The 27860-nt window shown below is 44.5% G+C and overlaps 2 protein-coding genes and 1 long non-coding RNA gene across 6 annotated transcripts in view; 2 read left to right on the top strand and 1 right to left on the bottom strand.

Annotated features, from left to right (window-relative positions):
* Window positions 1–27860, top strand: part of LOC309353598 (prostatic acid phosphatase-like) — a 220537-nt gene that overhangs the window by 160286 nt on the left and 32391 nt on the right. The window lies entirely within an intron of this gene.
* LOC309353595 (prostatic acid phosphatase-like) lies at window positions 1976–22380 on the top strand. Of its 3 annotated transcripts, XM_081883005.1 has the most exons (12): window positions 1976–2215; window positions 4895–4990; window positions 6350–6436; window positions 7211–7363; window positions 9564–9662; window positions 10721–10825; window positions 12330–12462; window positions 17866–17948; window positions 18681–18791; window positions 19625–19790; window positions 22104–22171; window positions 22204–22380. In XM_081883005.1, the coding sequence occupies exons 1-11, from the start codon at window positions 2084–2086 to the stop codon at window positions 22136–22138; spliced, it is 1200 nt and encodes a 399-aa protein (XP_081739131.1). In that variant the 5' UTR covers window positions 1976–2083; the 3' UTR covers window positions 22139–22171; window positions 22204–22380. The 3 variants fall into 3 exon arrangements, with proteins under 3 accessions (XP_081739131.1, XP_081739132.1, XP_081739130.1); XM_081883006.1 differs by having other exon boundaries at window positions 18681–18787; window positions 19621–19790; window positions 22104–22380; XM_081883004.1 differs by having other exon boundaries at window positions 1977–2215; window positions 22104–22380.
* Window positions 9907–27543, bottom strand: LOC309353650. Its single transcript, XR_014161974.1, has 3 exons — window positions 26717–27543; window positions 17261–17351; window positions 9907–10645 (listed from the first exon to the last, which is right to left on the bottom strand). It is a non-coding gene; the product is annotated as an uncharacterized lncRNA (long non-coding RNA).

Here is a 27860-nt window from a genome sequence, read left to right as displayed (position 1 = left end):
CACTCCTTTGATCCTTACTTGTGCTAACACCTCATAACCCCAGGCTACTACCTCATAGGAAATCAGACTGACTCAATTAACACAGTTTAGGAAGTTTGCCCAGCTTAATTAGCTTTTCATATGTGCCAATACCAGATGCTTGGAAGTGGGTTGAACACACATCCTAATGCACACTGGTTTAGCTTACATTCTGACACTTGGTAGTTTGACATACAGTTTTATTGCACCAGTGCCCTAATTAAATTCTAACATTTACTGAACCCAGGAACTTAGCACCTACAAACCCATAGGCACCATTGTTTCTAAGTACCAGTCATTCCAAAAATCCAAAGAGGAAAGACAAGTCTTTGCTGATTTTTAAACAGAATCTGGAATAAGAGCCATTGCTTGGTGGTTCAATAGCTGTCATCCACACAGCCACAGTTAGGGGGCGCAAATCCACGGGTTAGGGGGCGCAAATTACTTGCCTTGTCCCGGGTGCTGACAACCCACGCTACGCCACTGCACAGCCATGACCCAAAGGAGCCAACAACAGAGACTGTTCCTGCTCAAGGAAAATCTCACCTAACCAGTCTTTTCAGGGAAGGGACAAGATGGATGGGGTCCTGATCCCAGTAACATTACTGATCCACTGATAGCTATGCTACAGTGTCAAAACATTCCCAGGCTGTGTCAATATTCTTTTTCTGTCAATCTTAATCTTTTTTTTGGGGGGGGGGTGGAGTCTCACAGTGACCTTGGTTGCAGATCCACAAGGAAACAAGGAAACAAAAAGCACAATCTTGGATTAAAAAAGGGCCACAAGTTTACAATCTCCAATTGTACAAGGTCTTTTTAATCGCTCACTTCCATTCTCCGGTATACATGTATTCACAAGACGGTAGATGCTGTCTCCTGCTACGTCATTCACCCCAAGTGACCCCAAGCTGTCTCAGAGCTCAGAAGCAGTTGAAAGCACCATTCTTGATTCCTCACAGCCCTCACAAATTAAATGATGTGCCAAGGGAGGCCTTCTGAGGCCCATTAGCTTTGGGTGAGAAATGCCATCCAGCCCTCAATTCTCCCTGAGACTAGTAGTCCTGATAGGTAGGTCTATGGAAGCCCATTCCAACCTTCAACTCATCCCTCTGCGATGGGTGCTCACACCTTGTCTCTCTCTCTCTCCACCTGAACTGACCCCAACATCTATGACCTCATAATAATAAACATCACTGCCGCAAGGAGTGAGATGTGCAGGGCAGAGACGCCAATAGGGAGATGGGATCCCTGAGTAAGAAAACAATTACTAAGTCACAAAGAGGAATGAATGAGTAGATGTCAAACAATTTGGAAACTGCTAGAAAGCTGGTTCACCTTATATACAGTGGTGGAGGAAGCCCGTAGGGGCATAACACATTGCAGGGCCTCCAGAATCTGCCTGCCTCCTCCTACTCAGCCGCCATACAGCTGGGGGGAGAGGCAGCGGGCGGACCATTTGGGCAGTAGAGACGCATAATAATAATTTATTATTTGTACCCCACCCATCTGGCTGGGTTTCCCCAGCCACCCTGGGCAGTTTCCACAGAGACCAAAAATACACTAAAATGTCACATCCGGTGGTGAGTGCCGCCCAGCATTTTGTCACCCCCCTCAGTGGTGACACCCGGGACGGCCCGCAACTACCACACACCCCTTCCTCTGCCCCTGCTTATATAGGCAGTATATTTCCACTTTGGGGTGGCCAGCCTGCATAGGGCAGTTGTGGCCTGCTCAGATATATCCGTCATCTTCTGCTCTGTACCATATACAAATCCACACACACACACACATGATGTGAGGGGAGGAGAAAGGTGTGGGATTCTGCCTTCGGCAGCACAATATAGAAATATCCTCTTGAGTCAAATGATTCTAGAGAAAAAGCTTTGGCCCCTCCTCCCTTGTTTATCCTCCTTGCCTGGGACTCACACTGCAGCTTTTCGAAAGAAGCTCGATTAAGAAATACGTCTGTTGTCATCTTATTGCCACATCATCTTGCAAATGCCAATGATGTGTCCACCCATCTGAGTTCTTTAAAAAGCAGATTCAGGAAAGGCGAAGCTTTTGCATGTCTGCTGCCAGGATGGGAGAAACTAATCCAGCGAGAAACTCCAAGGGTTTCTATTTCTTCTTGCTTGGCTTCATTGGTTCCCTCCTCCTTCAATGTGCATCGGGTCGCGAGCTGGTGTTTGTGCTCTTAGTAAGTAAAGGAAAGCAAATATTTCGTTACTACTGTGCATTTGGTTTCTGGGTTCTTCAAGGCGAAATTCTTGGGGCTGTGTCCAATTTTAGTTCTACTCAGATAAGACCCATTTAAAGTAATTGATATGACTAACTTGGGTCCATTCATTTCAGTGTGTCTAAACTTAGTTGGAGCCCACCCCTTGGTGTACGGCTCTCCAAAGGTTTCATGAATTAACTAGACTTTCAATGGTGGGTAGTACATGGTTTCCCTCTCTCCTGTATTTACAGAAGGGACGCGGGTGGCACTGTGGGTTAAACCACAGAGCCTAGGACTTGCCAATCAGAAGGTCGGCAGTTCGAATCCCCGTGATGGGGTGAGCTCCCGTTGCTCGGTCCCTGCTCCTGCCAATCTAGCAGTTCGAAAGCACATCAAAGTGCAAGTAGATAAATAGGTACCGCTCCAACGGGAAGGTAAACGCCGTTTCCGTGCACTGCTCTGGTTCACCAGAAGTGGCTTTGCCACATGATCCAGAAGATGTACGCCGGCTCCCTTGGCCAGTAAAGCGAGATGAGCGCCACAACCCCAGAGTCGGCCATGACTGGACCTAATGCTCAGGGGTCCCTTTACCTTTACCTTATATTTACAGGAGTGGGGGAACCTGTGGCTCTCCAGATGTTGCAGGATCACAACTTCCATCATTCTTGACCAGTGGCCATGCTGCCTGGGGCTGATGGGAATTGTAGTCCAACAACAGACAGAGGGCCACCGTTCAGTAAGACTGTACACTATAAATTAAAAATTGATGCTAACACATTCTGCCGGTCGCTTGAATTATTTTAAGATGCACTTGTGTTTAATGAGGGAGCTTATGCCTCTTTAGTAAAGAACATGCAGTCTGCCTATAGCTTTTAGAGATGTAACATGCATCAGAATGTTAAAGAATATAAAGATAACAATTGAAATGCTTCCTGGCCTTCAAGTGTAATGAGCTCATCTATAAACAAACTCCAAAGAGCAGCCACTTTAGATTGCTGCCATTAAGATACTGCTCTATCAGATACATGAGGTTCAAAGGGAGGATAATCACAGCCTACATGTAAATAGATATAGTTTTACAAGGTGAGCATAGGACAGCATCCTAATAGAAGGGATAAAACATACTATTGAACCAGCTGAAGTCATAAAGACATAAGAGGCTTGCTGGATAGGACCAAAGACCAGTCTAGTGTGTCGCCACAATGACCAACTTGATGCCTATGGAAGGAGGGAGATGACTGCAATAGCCCTTTCCTGCTCATGAGACCTCAAAACTGATATTCAGAGGGATATTGACTTTTTGGAGAAAGTAGACAATGGGTATACACATGCACTAACGATTCAGTTCAGACCCCAATTTTATGCTTTGGGAAACAATTTGCTTCGGTCTGATTATCCAGCAAAACAATGCTTTGCGCTTTCCCCATTGAAGGATTCCCATAACATCCCTTATTATTTTATGGGCAATGTATACGGTAGAGGCAATAGTAAGAAATCTCTGAAATTGCACAGTGCTGGTGCCTTTGAAGCTGGTTTGAAGTGCAAGGTGGATTCGGCTGGAGTGGATAGATAGGCGTGTTCCATGGAAGCAGAAGAACTTGAACTTCCAGCATTTTACAAACAAACCCCACTAACAGAACGAGCAAATAGTGCTGAGCAGATAAGGACAAGGTGATATATTACTTCCACATCCCTTTCCAAAGCAGGACCAGCCCAAGGCGTTTTGCTGTCTGAGACAAAGAACAAGTTGGTCCCGTCCCACCCCCGCATTCCACAGGCAGAAGCTGACTGGCTTGGAAGTTTATTTTTATTGAATACTAGTGTTGGGACAGTGTTCTTCACCACACCTGAGGAAGGCAGGCTAACTTAAGGGTAGCACAGCGAGCTGAAGGACATACAGAACTCCGACCTCCGATAGAGGGGAATGGTTAAGTGGTTCATGAGGAAGCGGGGTGGGCTACCACTGCTGACTCCCACCCACATGCCCCAGGATCTGAGTTCTGTGGAAGAAGGCAGGTGGGGGGGAGGGGAACCCCCTAATATTGGCTTTGTAGAGATCAATGAAAACACGCTTGGAGCAGCTTTCAAGGCAACTTCGATTGCCTGGAGATGTTCGTTTTCTTTCTCTCATTTTGCCCACTCCCCATAATTGCTTTACAGTAGTGGTCAGCTGTGTGGTAGCGCTCACCTGATCAAAAGGGTGGCAGAGTGCAAACACGTTGGCAGGAGGCCCAGAATGGCTCTGCTGGTGTGTTTGCATCGCACCAGCTTCATCTCCTCCTCTACCTCCCAGTGAGCTGTAGGAACATGGGCAAAGTGAGGTCCGGTGAGTGATGCCATCTTACCATCTGACTGCTACTGCTACATATCACTGGGATTACAAAGGAGCTTGCGAGCCATCCAAGCTAAATTCTGGTGATCCTTCTCATCAAGTTGCTGAAAGTAAATTGGAAGGCTAAAATTGTATTGGCTGAACAGACTTGAATAAATTATTTACCTCACAGCCTTTCCTAGTTTGCCACTGGCATAATATATTATTAATATCTAGCCCCCAAGTGAAGTTATGTTTTGGTGCTTGCTGAGTCCCCCCCCCCCATTTCTATCATAATTACCGTATTAGACTATTTTACTTTAGCATTGTTCACCCTCTTTTACTAGATTTATCGGCATGGTGACAGAAGCCCTATTGAAGTCTATCCTAACAGCCTACACAATGAAAGTGCCTGGCCACAGGGATTTGGACAACTGACTAAGGTTTGTTGGCTTTTCATAAAGTTTGGTTTGAAAATTTTCAAGAAGTAGACTTCTGGAATTTGGAATTTGTACAAAATTTCATTCCAGCTCTAAGAGACATGATCCCCCATCCTCTGATAGTCACAGATTGCTGTGGGCCCTCTAACCTGACCTGTAGAGATCAGTGCTTGTCTCTACCTGACTTATCCAACACCCAAATCCCTCTGAATGTGCCTGATTTGGCTCAGGACTTGGAACTCGGGTGAATATGGTGCACACCTCTAATAAAAGCGCCCATGGGTCTGTGATATAGCAGTCAAGAACCTTCCGGCTATGGGCTTGATTAGGCCTGCTAGGCCATCCTATTTGGCCTGCAAGACAATTTCAGCCCAGCTGCACCCACCTGTCAATCACCTCATGCCGTGTTTTGGGCAGGAATCAGATGCACACAAAACCTCATTCCCTCTCAAGTGTATCAAATCCCTTTCAAATTCAACCCAACAGAGAAAGGCACCAGATTCAAACAGTGCCACAGGTTGAGCCATGGTTGCAAAGGAATCATCAGGAGCCCAATCCCGACCAATCCTTTGCAGCCACGTCCCATGTGAAGTTGAATCAAAGGACTACCAGGAGTGAACTGCCAACTGTTCATTTCCAGCCACAGCTTTAGTTTGGGTGCCGATTGTACATGGCATCTTACCTTGTCATGCTGCTTTCAACTGGAATCAGATACGCAGGAGCTCTTGCTCACTCCAAGCATATCCAATTCCTGCCAACCGCAGTGCAACAGGGAGAGGCACCAAATTCAAATGGCACCAAAGGATCAACTGTGGCTCCAAAGGAACAATCAAGAGCACACTCCCAATGTCACATCTGCAGCTGTGGCTTTAACTTTTTCACATCTGATGTCACGTGCTTGACAAGTGGGCAGCCCTACCATTTGCCAGCCTGGCCCAGCATTCCCCAAACTTGGATCTCCAGCCGTTTTTGGACTACAACTCCCATCATCCCTAGCTAGCAAGACCGTTGGTCAGGGATGAAAGGAATCGTAGTCAAAAACAGCCAGAGATCCTACTTTGGGAAACACTGACCTGGCTCGTGGAGGAATTGCTATGTTTGGATCCGGCACTCTGGCAGAAAGCAGTTCCCTACCCCTGCTCTGAAATGTTTAATATTAAGAGCAAAAGAGTCACATGGTGGATCCACCTGCATGGAAAACTGATCCTCACCAGCCTCTGATCATTTTTGTCACATTTCTTCAATCATTCCCTAGGAAAGCAGCCGGGGTGGGTAATGCTTGGCTTTCCACGAGGCTGGAAAAGCCATAAGACCGAACTCTGGCTTCAAAAGGAAATCATGTATCTATTGTTGCTCCCACAGATTGGAATGCAGCAGCAGTATGAACTTGGAAAATACATAAAGAAGAGGTACTCAAACTTCCTGAGTGCTGAATATAAACGAGAAGAGGTGGGTACGGGAATTTTCAAGAAAGAGATTGGTGTGGTTCATAACAAGTTCAGATTCTGAGAAAATCCAAGGGATGTTTTGATATTATTCATCAAACATTCCAGTGGTGTTAATAAGTCTCCTCCAGCAACGGTTGCCACTTCTGGGTGTAGCATAAAGGAAATTTCTGGAGTAAAGCTTCTGGTAGTAGAGGTAGAGGGACCTCTGACCATTTGGTCCAGTCGTGACCGACTCTGGGGTTGCGGCGCTCATCTCGCTTTATTGGCCAAGGGAGCCGGCGTACAGCTTCCGGGTCATGTGGCCAGCACGACTAAGCCGCTTCTGGCGAAGCAGAGCAGCGCACGGAAACGCCATTTACCTTCCCGCCAGAGCGGTACCTATTTATCTACTTGCACTTTGACGTGCTTTCAAACTGCTAGGTGGGCAGGAGCAGGGACAGAGCAACGGGAGCTCACCCCGTTGCGGGGATTTGAACCGCCGACCTTTTGATCGGCAAGTTCTAGGCTCTGTGGTTTAACCCACAGTGCTACCCGCATCCCAAGCTTCTGGTATCTGATGATATTCGAAGGGAGACATTCCTTTGGGTTGGGAACAGATGAAGCATAATCCTTATACACTTATTCCTCTTCATCAGTAGAGGCCTCTGCTAGAGAGGGTCCCTCAAAGGCTACCAAGCTGAGATGCCCTCAGATCCCATGACACCCTATCACTTCTAATGAAGAGGTTTCTGAGTCCAGATCCTGGGTCTTGACACACTCCCTTAACCCTTTCTAGATTTTGATCCAGAGTACCGAAAGTGATCGAACCATTATGAGTGCCCAAGCAAATCTTGCTGGTATGTACCCTCCTACGGGTGATCAAATCTGGAATCCTAAAATCCTGTGGCAACCTATCACAGTGCATGTTGTACCAAAGGAAAGAAATCCGGTGAGTACCAGTCATAACCAATTTTGTCTGCCTTCCAGGCTCTTCCTCAGAAACCTGATACAGTATACTGAGAAGGAAGTGCATGCAAATGTTCATTTAAAATAATCATTTCCCTTAATCAGAGATTCTGCAACATATAGAAGAAGCACATTACCATTTGTAGCTCATTTATTTATAGCCCCGCCTTACTTTCTGCTGAGGGAAACAGCATTTGAATTTAGGATTTGGGGGCCAAGCTCTCTATGAGGATGAGTTGATTCCTTGACTTCTAGTTCTGACATATCGAACTGTCATGTAGGGACAGTTGGCTGTGTTGCAGCTGGTGTGATGTTGTAGCTGTTATCAGGGCCAATCCCAACACTGATTTAAATGTGCACATCGAAACCAGAAAACTCTGTATCCACTGTACTGTTTTCATGAAAGGATAGTGCTACAGCTTGTACATGTATATAAAGCTATATAAAGCTTTCTGTCTATTACTATTATATTTTTTCATACAACAGTAGCACCGACTGGACTTTCGCAAGCAGCAAAATATACTGAGATGTTTCAGAGCTGCAAGGAGCTTTGGCAAATATCCGAGCAGTATCTTAGGCCACACTGTATGGTGCGACAGAAAGAACGCAGTATCTATTCTTGCTTTAAGGTTTTTGTAGCTTTGGAGACTAAAGGACATTTGGAAAGAGTTTTCTTAAAGGCACAATGGAGACACGTCTCCCTTGCAAGTCTCAAATTGTTTCCTCAAAAGCTTTTGTCGGGTTCTCCCTTACAACCCATTCCCAGCAGTATCACGATAGGCAGGTTATTTCCCAGGGCGAACCAAGAGAGTTTCATCAGTCATCATCATAATCATCATCTGTCAAGTAACAGGAGAGCCAGGAATAATTAGTTTTCATTTTGATGCCTGTTGGTTGCATGCTGCTGCAGTTTAGTTGGGCAAGAGCTATTACACCAGTCATGTGGGGTCTAATAACTGGCAGTTATCCACAAGTGAATCTCTTAGACCTATTCCTGGTCACATAATCTGTGCTGCGCTGAACTGTAGGCCTCAAGCAGGCTTCCTCAACCTCGGCTCTCCAGATGTTTTTGGCCTACAACTCCCATAGCTAGCAGGAACAGTGATAGGGGATGCTGGGAATTGTAGTCTCAAAACATCTGGAGGGCCTAGGTTGAGGAAGCCTGGCCTCAATTGCTGTCACTATGGAGCTGCTGCTCAGGAAATGTGATGCAAGGGCAAATGGCTGATGTTCTTTCTCTCTCAGTTCTCTCAGAACTTAACTCTCCCCTCAAAATCTCCTCACCAAAACTCCCTTGTGTCAGGCAATGCAGGGTGTGGGGCGTTGAGGTGAAACCACCCCATGCCCAACCTCACGGTTCTGACAACATTCCTCACACAGAGCCAATTAGCTTTTTTAAAATCTTTTTGAGGGCGGAAACTCCCATTGATACCAATGCGAGAGGTTCCTCTTTTCACTAAGTGGTGGGTGAGGGAGTTTTGTGAAAGCTGAGGTGGTGCAACTCCCCACACGTTGCATTACTCATTAATCGAGAGAGAACACTGGATATTAATTTAGCTTGACTCTGAGGATGCTTCCCTGCCAAACGGAAACAAGCTGCGGTCTTGATGCCACACTGAGCAGCCATTCCCAAAGCTGGAAAAGCAAGAATAATATAGCACACATTTTGAGGGATAAGAAGTAAGAATTTTGATCATCTCTTCCCCACCTTCTCTCATCTGTCTTCCACTCATTTCTGGATTTTGGCCTGCAATGTTTGTACCAGATGTTGGGAGGATAGAAAAAGGAACAAAACTTCTTAGGTTCAATTCCTTGATTCATAGACACTCCTTAACTCCACACAGACTGTCTGACATGAGCTCTAATTCCTCACTAGGACACCAAGCCCTTGGGACATACTCACATTTATGGTGGGAATGCTCATAGGTTAAATGCTTTGGGGATATAACATTCCATTAAACTTGAACTATTATAAGGTGCCAAGTGACACCTCCTCCACAACAGGCAATATCTCCTTTATTCACTGAGGATTACACTGCTATGTACATTAAGGAATTAGTTGGGCACTTTCTTATTTGCAATTCACAACTGCAAAACTCTGCAGGGACTTGATATGAGTGAACCTTATTTTCAAATCTGTGAGTTGACAGCTATGGTTACAAGCTGTGTCGTTTTTGTTTCAGAAATTACGTTATCCAATTTTAAATTGTCCACGCTACCTGGAACTTCTGAAGGAAACAATGAAGTCAAGCGAATTCCAGGCCAAAATTCAACCGTACAAGGTACTTTGTGCAGGATTGGGGATGGGTATTGTGTCAGTAATATTTCCGCTACAGCCTAGGGTCCAGACATTTCGAACTCTAGTGGGTAATTGCATTGCTGTTAGATTAAACCTCAATGTATCAAAACTAACTTACTTAAAACATGTAGTATTTCTATATGCAAAGACCTATGCATACCAAACAATAAACACAGGCCCAGTTCAGATTATCAGTTCAGATGAGTAATTTGCCCACACATTGTGTTCAGATGCCACCTCTTCATTCCTGTGTTAACCAGGAAATCTTCAGTCAACTATAATCCCTTAATTATTCCAAACTGAGAAATTAATGTTTAGAAAGTTCGGAACAAGCCAGGATCACAAACTAGGGTTGCCATATGTCCAGAATCTCCCAGACATACCCAGAATACTGCAGTTGGAAACAGTGTCTGGGCAGAGATTAGAAAATGTCCAGGAAAATCCATACATATGGCAACCCATGTCTCATGTCAACAGTGCGATTTTGCAAAAAAAAGCTCAACAACTTTCCCCCAAAATGGTCAAGAGCTTTTGTGTCCAGATTTTCACTTTTTGAAATATGGCAACCCTGTCTTAAAACATGCTTGAAGTTGGTTTAAGATCCTGCATTTCCTGTTTATCCACTTTGGATGGAATGAGAAACTATGGTTAATTAAACTAGGGTTAATTCTGGGATAAATTGTAGTGTACCGTACTTTAAAGGGAATAAGGAAAGTGCTGTGTACCCAGGCACGAGGCTAAGTTTATATCTCAGCTGGTTATTAAGCCAAGGTATGATCAACTGAAACAAGCCACAGTGTTAGTGCAGAGCCTACGGCTGCAATCCTCCACAAATACTGTAATAATACATAAGATGGATATTAATGTGACTTGCCTATATGGAGAACTGCAGCCTATGAAATATTAAATGGCAAATGAGTACATTCCACAGACCTATCCATGCTTAGCAGTGTGCAGAATCGTAACCTGTGCGATGAAAATATTAGAAGATCTTGGTGTCTGATTTGCATCTGAAGTATTCGTGTTCTCATTTATTTTCAGGAATTTATAAAAACCATAGGTTTATATTCAGGATATGACCCTCAAGATCTCACCAATTTGGTCAACTTCAAAATCTGGCATGTACAGGATACTTTATTCTGTGAGGTATTTTTCTCTTTTTTAAAAATCTTTACAGTTTTATTGAATTCTCCCATCAGACAGGGAGAAAACCCTGACTTATAATTAATTATTCAGTGGCACCTAAGAAAATTAAAAGGAGTGAAGGTGTTCCTATACAAGTGCATAATAGTTAAAGAAAATATGGAATGTTTTGTCTACACGTAAATTTTATTTGGCTTAGAAAAGTGAAGGGAAGGTGGATATTTTTGCAACTCATTAGAATATTTGGTCAGATAAAGGTAGGATTTCCAGAGAAAGTACTGGGGCTATTCAGATGTAACAGTAAACCATGGTTTGGAACAGGATAATCTGTGCGCACACACCCATGTGTTCCTGATCTACATCTTTCCCGGCTTTCCTAATGTGAGCTGGAGTTCAGCCATAACTGGTAGGTCACAGATTTCCCATCCCTGATTTAGCAGACAAGCACAAACCATAGTTTGCCTTTGCAGATAGACTGGCAAGCTATGGTTTGACATTGAACCAAGACCTGAAGTTGCTATCTTGTAGAGAGCAATGGGAGAAAAGACAGCAGGGAGGTGAAGGAGAGATTGTATGAGCTTGAGTCTTATTACTGTCATACCTCAAGTTGAATGTGCTTCAGGTTGAGCGCTTTCGGGTTGCGCTCTGTGGCAACCTGGAAGTAACGGAGCACGTTACTTCCAGGTTTCGCCGCTCACGTATGCGCAGACGCTCAAAATGACGTCATGTACATGCGCAGAAGCGGCAAAACGTGACCCGCGCACACGCTGATGCGCCATCGCATCTTACGTTCCATTCAGGATGCGAATGGGGCTCCAGAATGGATCCCGTTCGCATCCCGAGGTACCACTTTATAAGGGCATTACATCTCAACAGACATTTGGCATTACATCTCAACAGGTCCAGTCTATGGCACCTCAATCTGAACTGAATGAAAATTTGCTCAGACTTAAAATCAAGGCCAGAGACAGCAAAAATATAGAGCTGTATTGTCTCCTAAATCACCTGATCCTGCCTGAACGCTTCTGTTCAGACACAATGGCATTAGACTCGCCGTTCTCTCTGCCTTCAAGTTTCCTTGGTAAGTGCAGAGAATAAAGCTGCCAGACCTTGTTTCCAGACTCCCAAATTTGAGCCTTCCAGAGCCTTACTAGTTTTTATTCCATCTATGAACAGGGGCTATATCAACCATGTAGCTTGCAACAGCTTTTTGCGGCATGGTTTTGGTGTGCAGGAGAGCAAGGTAGAATCCATACTGTGATTTACTACTTAGAGGGATCCTGCCAGAGTCAGAAAGCAAATCCAAGTGTGACATTGATGGCAGGAGCCCAGAGGTAGAGATGGGTGAGAAAATAGTTCAGTCTGCATTTTAATCTGAATTTACGCAATTTGCACTTCCTGAAACAATACACACACAAAGGAACAACGCCCCAACATGGCAATGAAAAACAGAGCTGCAAAATGAGGTATTTCAAAAATAAGAGTAATGTTCTTCTTTCTATTGCAGTCTATTCACAACTTGACACTTCCTGTGTGGGCTTCTAAAGAGGTGAGGGCAAAACTGGCCGAGCTGACCGTGTTATCCTTGTCGTCGTTATTTGGGATTTACAAAAGAGAAGAGAAGGCACGGCTGCAAGGAGGTAACCAAGACCCTTTCACTGACGCACCGTGATCGAATTCTCTTGCTTTGCATCACACTCTAACTGAAACATCATCATCAACCTTTTATTCGACCGTCAGTCAGAAAAAAGTACATTTGTCAATACACAGTTAAAACATCCAGGAAGATTTTAGAACTTAACCAACACTAAAATGGGCTAAACAGATAGCCCCATATCAGTACAGTCAATTATAGTCTTGCGACGCTTAAAAGCTAAAAAAAGAAATTTGGCCACCAAGGAAGGTATAGCTCTAGTGACATTATTCAGCAAGTGTAAAACCTGGTTTTCTTCGGGTAGGAAGCTAAATTGACATAGGAGTGGGTCTATAAAATTTTGTCTAAGCTCTGCATAAGAAGGGCAAGTCAAGAGAATGTGTTCGGGGGACTCAGCCACACCCATGGCACAATGACAGGTTCTCTGGGCATATGGTACTCCCCTGTACCTTCCCCACAATATCGCAGAGTCAAGGACATTTAATCTAGCCGCTGTAAGAAGCTAACTGAAACAAGACAGGCCTTAGGGCTTGGGTGCTCTTAATTGGTGTAACTGGTACCTTAATTAACAAAAAGCCTTAGTGGGTTAATCAGTGCAAGCCAATTTTAATCAGTGATGGAGAATCTTAACAGATGGAGCAGTGTGTTGAGGAGCACATGTTCATTTTGTTTCTGCTGTTTTATTGTGGCATATGCTGGGCTTATAACTCATCCTTGCCTCCCCAGTTGAAGGGTGCAGGCTCTGGGACAGGGGTGGCTAACTGGTGGTCCTCCAGATGTTGTTGTTGTCCAACTCCAACCAGTACCAACCAGCTAATGGTCAGGGATTATGGGGTTTGTATCCCAGAAACATCTGGAGAGCCACAGGATAGTCACCCCATTCCTAGGAGAATCCAGGGTGCTCTCAAGCCCCAGAGGGCTCCGAATACGTGGAAATGGACAGGCAAAAAATATTTGATGATAAATGAATAGTTTGAGGAGTAGCTGAGGTGGACTGCCGGGCAATAATGTGGTTTTCAGTGTGGTTATTTTAGACTAAAAATGAAATAGTCCAGTGGTCTGGAGTTCTAAGTTCATACATAGGGTGGATCTACGCTCATGGTTTATAACGTTAAGAAAATATTTCAGAAAGGCCACTACCTGTCTGATACCCATCGGAAGGGCGTTCCACAATACTGGGGCCGCTGCACTAAAAGCTGTATTTCAACATGGAGCATGCAACCATGCAAGAAGCATCTCCCGTTATGACTACAACACAAACATATACTGTGGTACCTCGGGTTAAGTACTTAATTCGTTCCGGAGGTCCGTTCTTAACCTGAAACTGTTCTTAACCTGAAGCACCACTTTAGCTATTGGGGCCTCCCGCTGCCGCTGCACCACCGGAGCACGATTTCTGTTCTCATCCTGAAGCAAAGTTCTTAACCTGAGGTAATATTTCTGGGTTAGTGACGTCTGTAACCTGAAGCGTATGTAACCTGAAGCATATGTAACCTGAGGTACCACTGTATAGGATAAAGCACTCTCCCAGATATCCTGGTCCCAGCTCTTAAGGACCAGTACTAAAACACTAAACCTGGCCCAGTACCATGGTAGATCCCTCAGTGTAGATCTCTCAGCACAGGTGTTATGTGCTGATGATAGGCCCAACAGCTGCTCACCTGGTGAGGCGGAGAAACAGCAATAACCTCCTGGCAGTAACAAGAATGTGTGGGTTAGGGTATTTTTTCGTATGTATTCATATATATTTTCCTACACATTTCTGTGTCTATTTTTCTTCTTCTCTTTTTCTTTGTATCGCTTTATTTCTTTATCATCGATAAAATTTTCAAGAAAATATTAATACACACACACACACACAAAGTCAGCAACAACGTTGGGGATGTCTGGTGTACCAGCAGACACACAAACTGGCACTCCCACCAGGAACCCAGCATCAAACTGGCACTGTGTCACTGCTGCCGGGAAGTTATTGCTGTGGCTCCGCCGCACCTGGTGAACCACTCCTGAACAGGTTGCCCCAGTTAGCATCCTAACCGCCATGTTTTGCTCCAGATGCACCTTCTGAGGCAAGCCCTGGGGCACCCCACATAGAATGCATTTCAGATTTTAGAAAGCCTTGTGGTTTTTAAAACAACTGAGTGGGCAAATTATTAAGTGTCTTTTAACTGCAGCTAAAACATACCATTTGGAACTTGGAAACAGCTTTTCCAGTTTACGGATCTATCACCTATATGCCCAGCAGATTGTGCCAGCTGTTAATACCTCAATGCAAACAACATGAGGTAGTATCAAACACCCACACAAACTGAGGCACAAAAGGAAACGCTCAGGTGTTGCTTGAACTGAATTTCATCTCATCATCCCATCATTGCACTAACATTGCACTAACAATAAGTGCCCTCCTACTTCAAATTATTGGCTGCGTTCCTAACTTCCTAAAGTGCTAACCTTTGGTTGGATCATGTCTCTTACTTCTAGCTTTGCCTTAGTTGTATTGCAGTACTTATGTTTATATTATTTCATCACACTCGGGATGCTGCAGTAAGTGTATTTATTTCTAAGTATCTCATTACAGTGGTACCTCAGGTTACAGACGCTTCAGGTTACAGATGCTTCAGGTTACAGACTCCGCTAACCCAGAAATAGTACCTCAGGTTAAGAACTTTGCTTCAGGATGAGAACAGAAATGGCATGGCGGCAGCGGGAGGTCCCATTAGCTAAAGTGGCACCTCAGGTTAAGAACAGTTTCAGGTTAAGAACAGGCCTCTGGAACGAATTAAGTTCTTAACCTGAGGTACTACTGTATCATATATATTTTTTCTAAATCTGTAATTGGCTCAGGAAACATAAATATTGTAGTGATGAAAATGAAACAGTCTGTGATTGTTTACATTTGATACGTAATTTTCTTAAAATGGGAAAGTCTCGTTTTATTGGTTTTTTGTATATAAAAGTATTTCTATATGCCCCTACCCTAAAATATCTGGCTAGTGTACCACGTTAAAATATAAAACACCATTAAAAAAAAAATTTAAAATGCAGATAATCACTAAGGTGACCAGCTAAAACTAAAAATTAAACAGCTACAAAGACCTGTCAGCATTAAAACATCTTCATGAGAAGCCTGAAACTCAAAAGCAAGGGTGCCTTCTGAGTCAGCATTGGACCAGCAGTCTTAAAAGCCCTGACTTCTAGTTGAGCCCAGTTGAGCTTCTGTAATGTAAGCGACTGCTTCTTGGGAGAACAACAATGACAAACCTAGACAGCATCTAAAAAAGCAGAGACATCACCTTGCTGACAAAGGTCCATACAGTGGTACCTCAGGTTACATACGCTTCAGGTTACAGACTCCGCTAACCCAGAAATAGTACCTCGGGTTAAGAAATCGTGCTCTGGCGGAGTGGCAGCAGCGTGAGGCCCCATTAGCTAAAGTGGTGCTTCAGGTTAAGAACAGTTTCAGGTTAAGAACGGACCTCCAGAATGAATTAAGTACTTAAACCGAGGTACCACTGTATAGTTAAAGCTATGGTTTTCCCAGTAGTGATGTATGGAAGTGAGAGCTGGACCATAAAGAAGGCTGATCACATTTGAATTATGGTGCTAGAGGAGACTCTTGAGAGTCCCATGGACTGCAAGAAGATCAAACCTATACATTCTGAAGGAAATCAGCCCTGAGCGCTCCCTGAAGGACAGATCCTGAAGCTGAGGCTCAAATACTTTGGCCACCTCATGAGAAGATAAGACTCCCTGGAAAAGACCCTGATGTTGGGAAAGATGGAGGGCACAAGGAGAAGGGGACAACAGAGGACGAGATGGTTGGACAGTGTTCTCAAAGCTACCAACATGTGTTTGACAAAACTGTGGGAGGCAGTGGAAGACAGGAGTGCCTGGAGTGCTCTGTTCCCTGGGGTCACAAAGAGTTGGACATGACTAAATGACTAAACAACAACAACAATGTAAGGGACAGTTAGCAGCGGTCCTCTAAATGATTTTAATGATCTCACTGAGATATAAGGGCTTTTAATGGGACGCAGGTGGCGCTGTGGGTTAAAGCCTCAGCACCTAGGACTTGCCGATCGAAAGGTTGGCGGTTCGAATCCCTGCGGCGGGGTGCGCTCCCGCTGCTCGGTCCCAGCGCCTGCCAACCTAGCAGTTCGAAAGCACCTCCGGGTACAAGTAGATAAATAGGGACCGCTTACCAGCGGGAAGGTAAACGGCGTTTCCATGTGCAGCTCTGGCTCGCCAGAGCAGCGATGTCACGCTGGCCACGTGACCCGGAAGTGTCTCCGGACAGCGCTGGCCCCTGGCCTCTTGAGTGAGATGGGCGCACAACCCCAGAGTCTGTCAAGACTGGCCCGTACGGGCAGGGGTACCTTTACCTTTACAGCGTCCATTTAGATACACACTGAATTATCATGATCTCTGGGCATATCTATCTATTTTCCAATGAAAATCACAGTTGAAAATAGCACCAGTATTGGACTCACAACTCAGGGCACTTGCTAATTGCATGCTATCAGTGATTGATGATTGGATTTGGAATTATATCATATTTATATGTAATCGCTTGAGTGCTTGTTTCCCATGCTATAAGATATGCTGCCACTCTTGGCGATTTTTCATTTCAAATAGAAAGAGGCAACAGAAAGATAATCTAGCAAAACTATTCTAGTAACTATTGACAGTTTTTAATTCAAAGCTATAAAACACATCAGTTAAGTACTAATAAATTCCATTTATTTCAATTTAGAGAAACAGGCTGTATTCCTGTATGCACCTACCTGGGAGTGAGTCCATTGATCGCAGTGGGACTTACTTCTTGGTAGACATGTACTGTATAGGAATGTGCTTTTAAACATCTGCTTGACCCTCCTGTTGACCAATGAATAACAAGTATTAATTAATTAAACTTGTACACTGCCCTTCATCCGAATAGTGCAGGGCAGCTCACAACATAAAAATACAAAGCAAAAACACAAAATACATAATATAACGAAAGCAAAACAATATAACCCCCCTCTCACAAACACATTATAAAGGACATAGAAAGTTTAATCAGCCGAAGTCCTGGTTATAGAGAGACCAATGACAATTTTGGTGGGATGGTGCCCCTGTTAATTGCTGGAGATTGCATAATTGGCTAAGATATTATTGCCATTCATTATTATATTGAATCGATTCCTTTTTTTTTCTTCTCCTTTCTATGCTATCCTGTATAGAAACCTCACACGTTACAGGGCAATCGTAACCTTGACTACTCAAGAGGTCATTCCTCTGTTAATTCAATGGGGCTTACTGCCAGATAAGTGAGATTCAGACTGTAGGTTTAGTAATCTTGCAGTATTTTTTTCTCCATCAATATCAACACTATCTCACTTCTACTAAGGTCTCCTTGTGAAAAATATTCTAGAAAAAATCTCCAGGGCTGCTAAAGGTTCAGAAAAGAGGAAAATGCTCGTCTATTCTGCAGTGAGTATATTTCCCCTAAAAACTTTGGTTGAAGTTGTGGGCATAGTTCGGCTGATCAATCTCAATTGGAATTTACTGTGTAATCCTAGATAGAACTGAGTTCACTGGGACTTGCTCCCAGGTACGTGGGTATAGGATTATAGCATTAAGCAGTTTAAATCTGTACAGGATTCCGCACTGCATCAAACTGGCTTTTAAGTTTAAAACCCCAAGATCCTATTCACTCTCTAGCAAGCCTAAGACTCAATGTACTTGTCAGAAACTGGTAATGAGAAAATGTGCCTGTCTCTCTGTCTCTGTGGATTCAGCTATACAGCTGCAAATTAAACATTTTAAGTGTGCTGTAAAGTGCATTATACAAATGTGACACTAGATGGTGCTGGTGAGCTATGGCAAATTCTATACATTTTTCAAACTTTTTTTAAAAAAGCATTTTCACAACTTTTTTTTATATCTGTCTAGATTCTGTCTGTCTGTCTGTATATTTCTATGTGTGTGTGTGTGTGAGTGAGTGAGAGAGAGAGAGAGAGAGAGAGAGAGAGAGAGAAGAGAGAGATGGAGAATGGGTGAAGGAAGAAGATATGTTATACATTCTCAAGTCTGCTGAACAGTGCTTTGCATCTAGCAATTAATGAAAAGGTTTCAAATTAGCATTATAACCAATAGTTACCTTTAGAAGCTACCTTCATTCACAATACTTTACAGATGTATGTTTGGGTTTATTTTTCACAGCACGACACTACACTTGGTGCCTTGCAGATGGCACTCAATATCTACAACGAAAAGCTGCCACCATATGCAGCGTGCCAGTTTTTTGAACTGTATCAAGAAGATAACGGGCAAGTATTCTATTGTTTCCTCAACAATTGGAACTTTTCCCGTTACAAATGGGGAAAAAATATGTGTGTGCATTCAAATTCTAAAATTATTGTCCATGTACTGACTGTTCTCCAAAAATGCACGAGGCTTAAAGCTAGGGCCCAAAATCACAATGGCATTTTGTCTACCTAGCTTTTCAGATTTATTTATTTTTAAATCTCTTAATGGCTAATGTGGTTAAAACATGGGCAGCAATATAGATAAATAAGGACAACCTAAAATATCCGCCACCAAGCTCAGCACCAAACAGGAGTCCTTAGGAGTGTGCGTCAATGTCAGGGCATCTCAACCAAAAAGGGCCTGTCATAGAATCGTAAAATTGTAGAGTCAGAAGGGACCCCAAGGCTCATCTAGTCCAACCCCTGCAATGCAGGAATATGCAGCTGTCCCATAGGGGGTTCGAACCTGCAACTTTGGCTTTATCAGCACCTTGCTCTGACCAAGTGAGCTATCCATGCACTTCTCGCTCACCTCACTTCGGAAGCTGGGGAGGGCAGGAGCTGAAAATGTATTTCTATGAGGAATCTTAATAGCTGGGTACCTCAAAAAAACCCATTTAGTTTAACCCTAGACTCATTACAATACAACTGAGAGGTTTACATTGCCCAGGTCAAGACTGAGATCTGCTTTTGCCTGTGTGGTATTTATTACAGACTCTGGGTTTAGTTGTTCTTGAATAATTGTGGCGGTCGAGGCCTTTCCATTTCATTCCTGAATAGCACTCCTCATATCGTTATAAATTTAACTTATGCTACATTTTCCTTCTTCTTCTTTTCTTGGTTCTGCAAATCAGAGAGCAAACCGTTGAAATGTATTTTCGGAATCACACTATGAAGGACCCCTATCAACAAACTCTTCCAGGTTGCTCATCTGCGTGTCCCCTGCCAAAGTTTGCTGACCTGGTTTCTCCCATCCTAGTAGACGACTGGGCCAATGCATGCGGGAACGTAGAAAAAAGAAAAGGTATTGTAATTTCCTTAGCTAGCCACACATGATCATCAGTACAGATATGGCTGAGAGCTGTATATTGGCTATTGCAGTGTTCCCCAACCTTGGGCCTCCAGCTGTTTTTGAACTACAACTCCCATCATCCCTGATTAGCAAGACCAGTGGCAAGGGATGATGGGAATTGTAGTCCAAAAACAGCTGGAGGCCTAAGGTTGGGAAACACTAGGCTATTGTACCAATATGAAAGCAGGGCTGGATCTACACTGACCTTTCTAACGTTATTAGAATATTAGATATATCTTTCTAAAATGTCACAGGGCATACTGGTGAATTAAAAAACGTTCCTCCATAGCAATTCAGTTTCCATTACTACTGTCTCCTGGTTTCTCTGCAGCACCTTTTGGTATCACATTTGAATAACACATTATTAATCTTACAAGCAAAACGTAATGTGACCACTACGTTATGAAAAGCATTCCTTAATCCTTCCTTAATGTTATAAACTACGAGTGTAGATCCGCCCCAGATGTGAGCAGTTGATTATTCAAGGCAAAAGTGTCCACCATTTGGCAGTGCTGCTCAAAAAAGCATTGCCAATTAGTTTTGTTTGCCCTCCAGTGATGTCATCACATCGACAAACATGACTGGCTGTGTCGCACTGTGATTTCATCTTGTTTCATTGTATAGTTCCCCAACTGGCTGGTGATCACCCAGAAAATGCAGTAATCAGAAGCCACAAGAGGGGGGCTAACTTTGGCAGCAGGCGGGAGAGGAAAAGTAACAATAAATATGAGTGAGAAATCACACGTGGATGTCACAGTTTGTGGGGGGAAGAGGCAATATCGTTAGCTCAAAAATAGTGTTATGAGTTTGGAGGGAGGGGAGAGCGGGCTCTATGCCGAGACCATTATAACCCCTAGATCAAGCCAGTGTTAAAATATAAGCCAGGCTATGTTCATGATGGGACACGGGTGGCGCTGTGGGTTAAACCACAGAGCCTAGGACTTGCTGATCAGAAGGTTGGCGGTTCGAATCCCCTTGACAGGGTGAGCTCCCATTGCTCGGTCCCAGCTCCTGCCAACCTAGCAGTTTGAAAGCATGTCAAAGTGCAAGAAGATAAATAGGTGCCGCTCCGACGGGAAGGTAAACGGCGTTTCCGTGCGCTGCTCTGGTTCGCCAGAAGCAGCTTAGTCATGCTGGCCACATGTACGCCGGCTCCCTCGGCCAATAAAGCGAGATGAGCGCCACAACCCCAGAGTTGGTCATGACTGGACCTAATGGTCAGGGGTCCCTTTACCTTTTTACCTTCGTGATGAGGTGATCGCCTGGGAGATGAGCCATTAATGGGAGCAAAGGAAAGGAGCTCTGTGCGAGATGGCAAATTAATGGGGCCCCTCCCTCAACTTGCAGTAGTTAGAAAGAGAGAACAGAGAGTGCAGGAATGTGAACTAGAAGAAAAGTAGCAAGCTGAAGAGAGAGTCAGAGCAATGTCTGATTTCTGCTTGAATCCAAGACTGCAGCTATGGGAGAAACGAACTTATTAGGGTGTTAATGCCCCTCCATCGTAGGTTCAGGTTGTATAAATGTGTAAATAAACTATATATCATAAAGACACCACATTCTCTGCTGTGCCTCGTTCCGAAGGAAACACAAACCCTGGGTTAGCGCCTGGAACCCCAGGAATCTCACACCACTCAGAGATTGTGGTGGCATGCAAGAATACATTTGATACCTCTTTATATGTCTTAATAACCTCTATATTTGAATCATGACTCTCCAGCCAGGTCATGTGATCAAAATGCACTATAAAATGGGCAGATTGTTCTGCAAAAATGTGTACATTAGGTATACAGAAATATGTTTATTAATAGAAATTCACACAAAAATGCTGACAGGTTTTTATCAGGATTAAAAAAGAACAACACATTTTTAAAATTGCTGCAGAAGTGTGGAGAGCTGAATTTAAACCTGGAAAAATGAGAAACCGAAAGAAGTGAAACTCATAGTTCCATCTACCCCGAACTGATTTTCTTACCACTTGCACAATCTTGGTAGCTGGACTGGGCGGGGGGGGGGGTGCAGCACCTCTTTGTCCCTGCAGTTTCTCATCCAGCCTGATTCTGAGCCCTCTTCTCCCGATATCAGGCATTGGGCTACACAATCTACAGTTTACCAATTCTAGGGCTGTCTCAGAGCCTTTAACATGACTAACCTGGATTATATACCTATTTTGCTGCCACAAAATCCAAAAGCCAAGGAAGGGGAAGATGAAAAGGATGGGGAGATGAGTAAAGAATATTGCAATAACCTTTTAATTGTTTCTTGCAGGAAAATGTTCCCAAGAAAATGAGCAGGCTTTGTGAAAGAAAGAAAGAAAGAAAGAAAGAAAGAAAGAAAGAAAGAAAGAAAGAAAGAAAGAAAGAAAGAAGATGCCTAACTGGAAAGAAGCAAGATGGAAGAGTAACCTGAGCTTCTGAAACACCTTGAAATGTGATGTTTCACAAATCGCAAATGTAAGGGTCTCTTTTTAAAGGCTGCATTGGATTAATAATAATAATAATAATCCCGCTGACTGATAAAACTTCAACAATAAAGAATGCTTTAAGAACTGGGATTTTGGAGTTTCCCTATTTCAAAGTGCCATCTGCTAGAGTTTGCATGGGCAGCAGGGTTTTCCTTGTGTAGCTGGTTGTTGTTGTTTTAATGCCAGGCTGCTTCTAGGTCACTTGGGAGACACTGTGTCTCCTTGCCCTCTTCCAACCGAGAGCAGGGGTGTTTGGTCCAGTGTGTCATTTCTTAACAAGTGGCTTCCATGTGGGGAAGGACGTTCGTGTGGGTTCTGCTGCAGAGCCTGGGCAGGCAGCAGGGGAGATCAGGCAGGAAAGCCACTTTGAGAAGGAGCAGCTTGCACCCTGCACCCAAAGGCACCCCACCCCTAACTTCTCCTGGGAAGATACAGTCAGCCCAGTAGGTCCATCTTCTCTCCTCCTAGGCCTTTTCACTGCTTCTCCTTCTTGCTACCCAACCTCTTTCTTCCTGCCTCTGCTCATCCAACACCCCACCCTCTGACAGTCCTGGATCACTCTGCGTCACCTCACCTGACCCACAGCAATCCGGGGCTGCCTCCATCTGATTCAGGTGAACCATGGATCCCCCAGAATAGGCCCCATTCAGTTCAGGATTCAGCCCAGTCTGGTGCACAACCCCCATGTATACCTTACTGGTGAGATAAATATTTGCATCCAGCCATCTGTTACATGACAGGCACTAAAACTGCCTGGTCAACATCACTTCTGACTCCCTGTGTTCAGTTTCTGCCAAGGGCTAACGTCAACATGGTCCACTGATGGTTGGCTCTGCTTTGGCAATGTGATGTATCTGAGCTTTTTAACATTCTCTTGCTCAATGAACACTTAATCTACGGAGCTCATGGTATTGTACTGTGCTGGTGCAGAATTAGTATTTATCAATAAACACATTGAAGGCACATTAGAGTTGTTTTATCCCAGTTTCTTAATGATGATCATTGACCATGATAACAAAGGTTAGATTTTCAGAGGAAATTTTTCTAAGAAAATGCCTGAGATTTTTCATTTTCTCTCCCCAAAAGAGAAAAGGCCACTTTGCAGAATTTTCTCTTACTACTCTCCACTATTTTTTGTGACAGCAGCCACCCTCCTCCTCTCCTACAAAGCCATGGATTGCTGATTGGTCCAGGGTATTGTTTTTTTATTATTATTTATTTAATTCATACTCAAACAAAGAAAAAAACAAGACAAGAATACAAACAGAACAGTAATAAAGACAATATTAGACAATATTCCAACTCCTGAAGTCCGTGCAAGCCCGACAGGGCGGCTTCTTCTTATTCTGTTCAGCTGCCCCTCCGTGGGTTTTTCAGCCCCGGCTGCCGAGGCGGAGAAGAGGAAAGGGAAAGCGGGCGCCGGTCGGGACGTGCTGGGGCTGGGCGCCGCCAGGTTGGGTGCGCGCAAAGCATGCTGGGCCAGAAGGGGGAAAGGAGGCTGAGAGTGGTTGTCAATGGCAACTCCAGTAGGCCGCTTCCCCTTTTCCTGTTTATGCTGGAGTCTTCTTTGGCTTGCCACGCCTGCGGGCTCTCTTCCTGCCAATGCTGCCAATGACAGATCTTAAAATCTTGGTGTCGGTGAGATTCGGAAATTGCAGCACCTTGCGCCTGCTGGACCTCCTGAGCGGAGCGGGTTGTGTCTTGCTTCTCGTGAAGTAAGGTGAAATGTGAGGAGTGTTGCAAGCCGGTGCAGAGGCAGAAGGTCTGGTCGATGTGGTAGAGCACGGCTCCTCTGCCAGGGGCGTCTTCCTAACCCAGTGGAACACCAGTATCATCCGCCTCTTAGATGGGTTGGACATGCTGAAGAAGGTGCTGGACCAGGGGTGACTTCAAGACCAGGGTGACGTCAAAGCGGAGGACGCAGCAGGCAGTTCCCTCTCAATGGGGCCAAATCCAAGCAGATGTTAGCTCCAGTCCTGTTAAATCGATCCAGCAATTAGGAACGTTATATAAGGAATTAATTCCTCAGGCAGTATGAAAAGACTCTATGTGGCTTTTCAATAGCGGGGAGCTCCCAACTACTGCCACTGTTGACAGCCTGTTGCCCCTTAAATCTGCTTGAATTGGTTATGTCACAATGGTTCCTTAAGCCTTCATCAGGTGTTTGTGAGCATGAAAATGCTGTTGGGAGTTTCAGCAATGAAGGCTCAGGCATAACACACTGTTTGAAAGTCTGAACATTTCCTCTTTTTTAAAAAAAATTACCAAATTTATATACCACTTTTATAATTTATATACAAATTATCAGTAGAGTAAGTTAAAAATATACTGTAGTTTATTCACTTATAGGCCAGTTTACATACTTTATTGCTTCTTATACTTCTATCCCAACTTTCCTCCACAGAGCATATACACTTCTGCCTCCAACTTCTCCATATTATCCTGACAGCAATATTGTGAGCTAGGGCTATAGCTCAGTGGTAGAACTGCTTAGCATGCAGAAGGAATCAGATTCAGTCCCCAGCATCTCCTGTGGGACTGGGAGAGATCCTGCCTGAAATCTTTTATTATTATTATGATTTTATTGAAGATTTTCTTGTTGTGCATTGGATTAATAATAATAATAATAACCCTTCTGCCTGATAAAACTTCAACAATAAAGATTGCTTTAAATAAAGAACTGGGATTTTGGAGTTCACCTATTTCAAAGTGCCATCTGCTAGAGTTTGCATGGGCAACAGGATTTTCCTTGCCTTGTGTGGAGCTGGTTGTTGTTGTTTTAATGTCAGGCTGCTTCTAGGTCACTTGGGAGACGCTGTGTCTCCTTGCCCTCTTCCAACCGAGAGAGGGATGTTTGGTCCAGTGTGTCATTTCTTAACAAGTGGCTTCCATGTGGGGAAGGACATTTGTGTGGGTTCTGCTGCAGAGCGTGGGCGGGCAGCACCAGAGATCCAGAGGAAAAGCCACTTTGAGAAGGAGCAGCTTGCACCCTGCACCCAAAGGCACCCCACCCCTACCTTCTCCTGGGAAGATACAGTCAGCCCAGTACGTCCATCTTCTCTCCTCCTAGGCCTTTTCACTGCTTCTCCTTCTTGCTACCCAACCTCTTTCTTCCTGCCTCTGCTCATCCAACACCCCACCCCCTGACAGTCCTGGATCACTGTGGGTCACCTCACCTGACCCACAGCAATCCGGGGCTGATTCAGGTGAACCATGGATCCCCCAGAATAGGCCCCATTCAGTTCAGGATTCAGCCCAGTCTGGTCTACAACCACCATGTATACCTTACTAGTGATAAAAATATTTGCATCCAGCCATCTGTTACATGACAGGCACTAAAACTGCCTGGTCTCCCTGTACAGTGGTATCTTAGGTTACATACGCTTCAGGTTACATACGCTTCAGGTTACAAATTCCCTAACCCAGAAATAGTGCTTCAGGTTAAGAACTTTGCTTCAGGGTGAGAACAGAAATTGTGCTCTAGCAGCGCGACGGCAGCAGGAGACCCCATTAGCTAAAGTGGTGCTTCAGGTTAAGAACAGTTTCAGGTTAAGAACGAATCTCCAGAACGAATTAAGTACTTAACCCGAGGCACCACTGTACAGACAACATCACTTCTGACTCCCTGTGTTCAGTTTCTTCCAAGGGCTAACGTCAACATGCTCCACTGGTGGTTGGCTCTGCTTTGGCAATGTGATGTATCTGAGCTTTTTAACATTCTCTTGTTCAATGAACACTTAATCTACGGAGCTAATGGTATTGTACTGTGCTGATGTCCTCATTGACTGACCATGCTGTGGAACCTTGATGCATGTGATTATTTGCCCATGCAAATACTCTCCTTTGGAGAATGAGATTCTGTGTCTATGCAGAATAGCTTATAAATAATAAAGGTTGTCCCCATCACTTAACATTTCTGTACCTCCGTCCTGGATATATTATTATGCTCACTGGCAACCAGGAACAGCCAGTGTGGTGAAGCAGTGGTGTGTTGCTGCCCCCGTGACAGCAGGGTCATTGCTGCTTGCTGGCATGGGGCAGGGCAAGGGGGCAGCGTGACTGGGGCTTTGTGGGCAACCCAGCAGGGACCCTCCCTGCACCCACCTAGCCCCACCTTCCTGCCCTTCCTGCCTCACATTGCCCCAGTGACGCTGCTGTTGGGAGGATAGTGGCACTGTACCATTTTGCCTTGCCAGCTGCTCCTGTTGGCATCAGACAGGTTAAACTCTTTCTTAACCACGCTGGTCTTCAACTCTTATCCCAGGTAGGGGTGTGTGTGTTCTGCATTCTTTGCCTAGGATACCGGTGCGGGGGGCGGGGAGGTGACCTACAGTCAAAATGAGAACCATCTAATTCTAATACAGGAAGTGTACTGTGCTGCAGAATATTTATAATATTACCACATCTATTTGCTCACCAAAAAATGATTCAAGAAAAAGAATTGTTCTCCCATCTTGATTGTTCTTCTGGTGATATAAATACTCTATAAGATTGTGCAAGGTCTAGGACTAACTCCAAGCAACTGAGCAACCATTAGTCCTTGGCCTGCTGGATGGGCACCAGAATGTGATTCCTTTCGGCCTCACAGTCCGAAGACAACTGACAGTTGTTGGAGCTGGAGATGGGAGGGCAGGGAGCAAGTTGCCTGCAGCTGTTCCTTCTCTGGCCAGTTGGAGGGGTCCAGGCTCTTCTCCATATTGCCATGACATTCTTCCTGCCCCTCTTGGCAGCAGTCCCACTACGTTTGCTGATTTATTTAGAAGATTTCCACCCCACCCACCATTGGATCGAGCGGTCACCTTCAAACTGCCACGATGTTCTTCCTGGAAGGCTGAATGTGCAACCTCCCCATCACCCGTGGTTCCCTAGCCATTAGCAGAGAGCGGAATGTCCTTCCTTTTGGAGAAAAATCATGGGGCACATCCTCCTAAGTCCTGGCATCTGCCGTGTGGCAAGTGTGGTCCTCCAGTCCAACAAAACTTGGCACTTCTTCCTCTGTACAAAAAGCCATAAATCAGTAGCCATCAAATTAAACTTCCAGATGAATTTTAGAGTCTCGTCCCCTTTGTTTGCTCTTTGTAAAGCACTGCTTTTTCCCTTCCCACCTTCCCACACAGACAAAAAAGCTATTTCATGATTATTGGCAGGGCTGAAAGGTCCGTGATGAATCTGTTTTGTTAATTGTGGCTTCACCATCTTCGGCCTATTCTTGGGTCTGCTTCTCCCAAGTACCACAGGGAGGGTATTGAAAAGGGTATAGGCCTTTTCACTGCTTCTCCTTCTTGCTACCCAACCTCTTTCTTCCTGCCTCTGCTCATCCAACACCTCATTATCCAACACCTACATTATTGTTAGTTTGAAAAGGCTGGTTTTTCCTTTTTTATTATTCTTTTTTTAATTGATTTTCCAGAATTTTAAACAAACAAATATAAATCATAACTAAGGGAGCGCGAAGACTGCGAACAGGTTAGGGGGTGGACAGGTAAGGACGTCCCGGGCGGAGTGACACCAGGGCCAGAGGTTGAGGTGCTAGGGCGCTCCTGGTTACTAGGACGAGTGTC

The sequence above is a fragment of the Podarcis melisellensis genome (assembly GCF_964234715.1).
Source record: "Podarcis melisellensis genome assembly, chromosome: 12".
In the NCBI taxonomy this organism is placed as follows: Eukaryota; Metazoa; Chordata; class Lepidosauria; order Squamata; family Lacertidae; genus Podarcis; species Podarcis melisellensis.
This window is presented reverse-complemented; position numbering and strand designations above follow the sequence as displayed.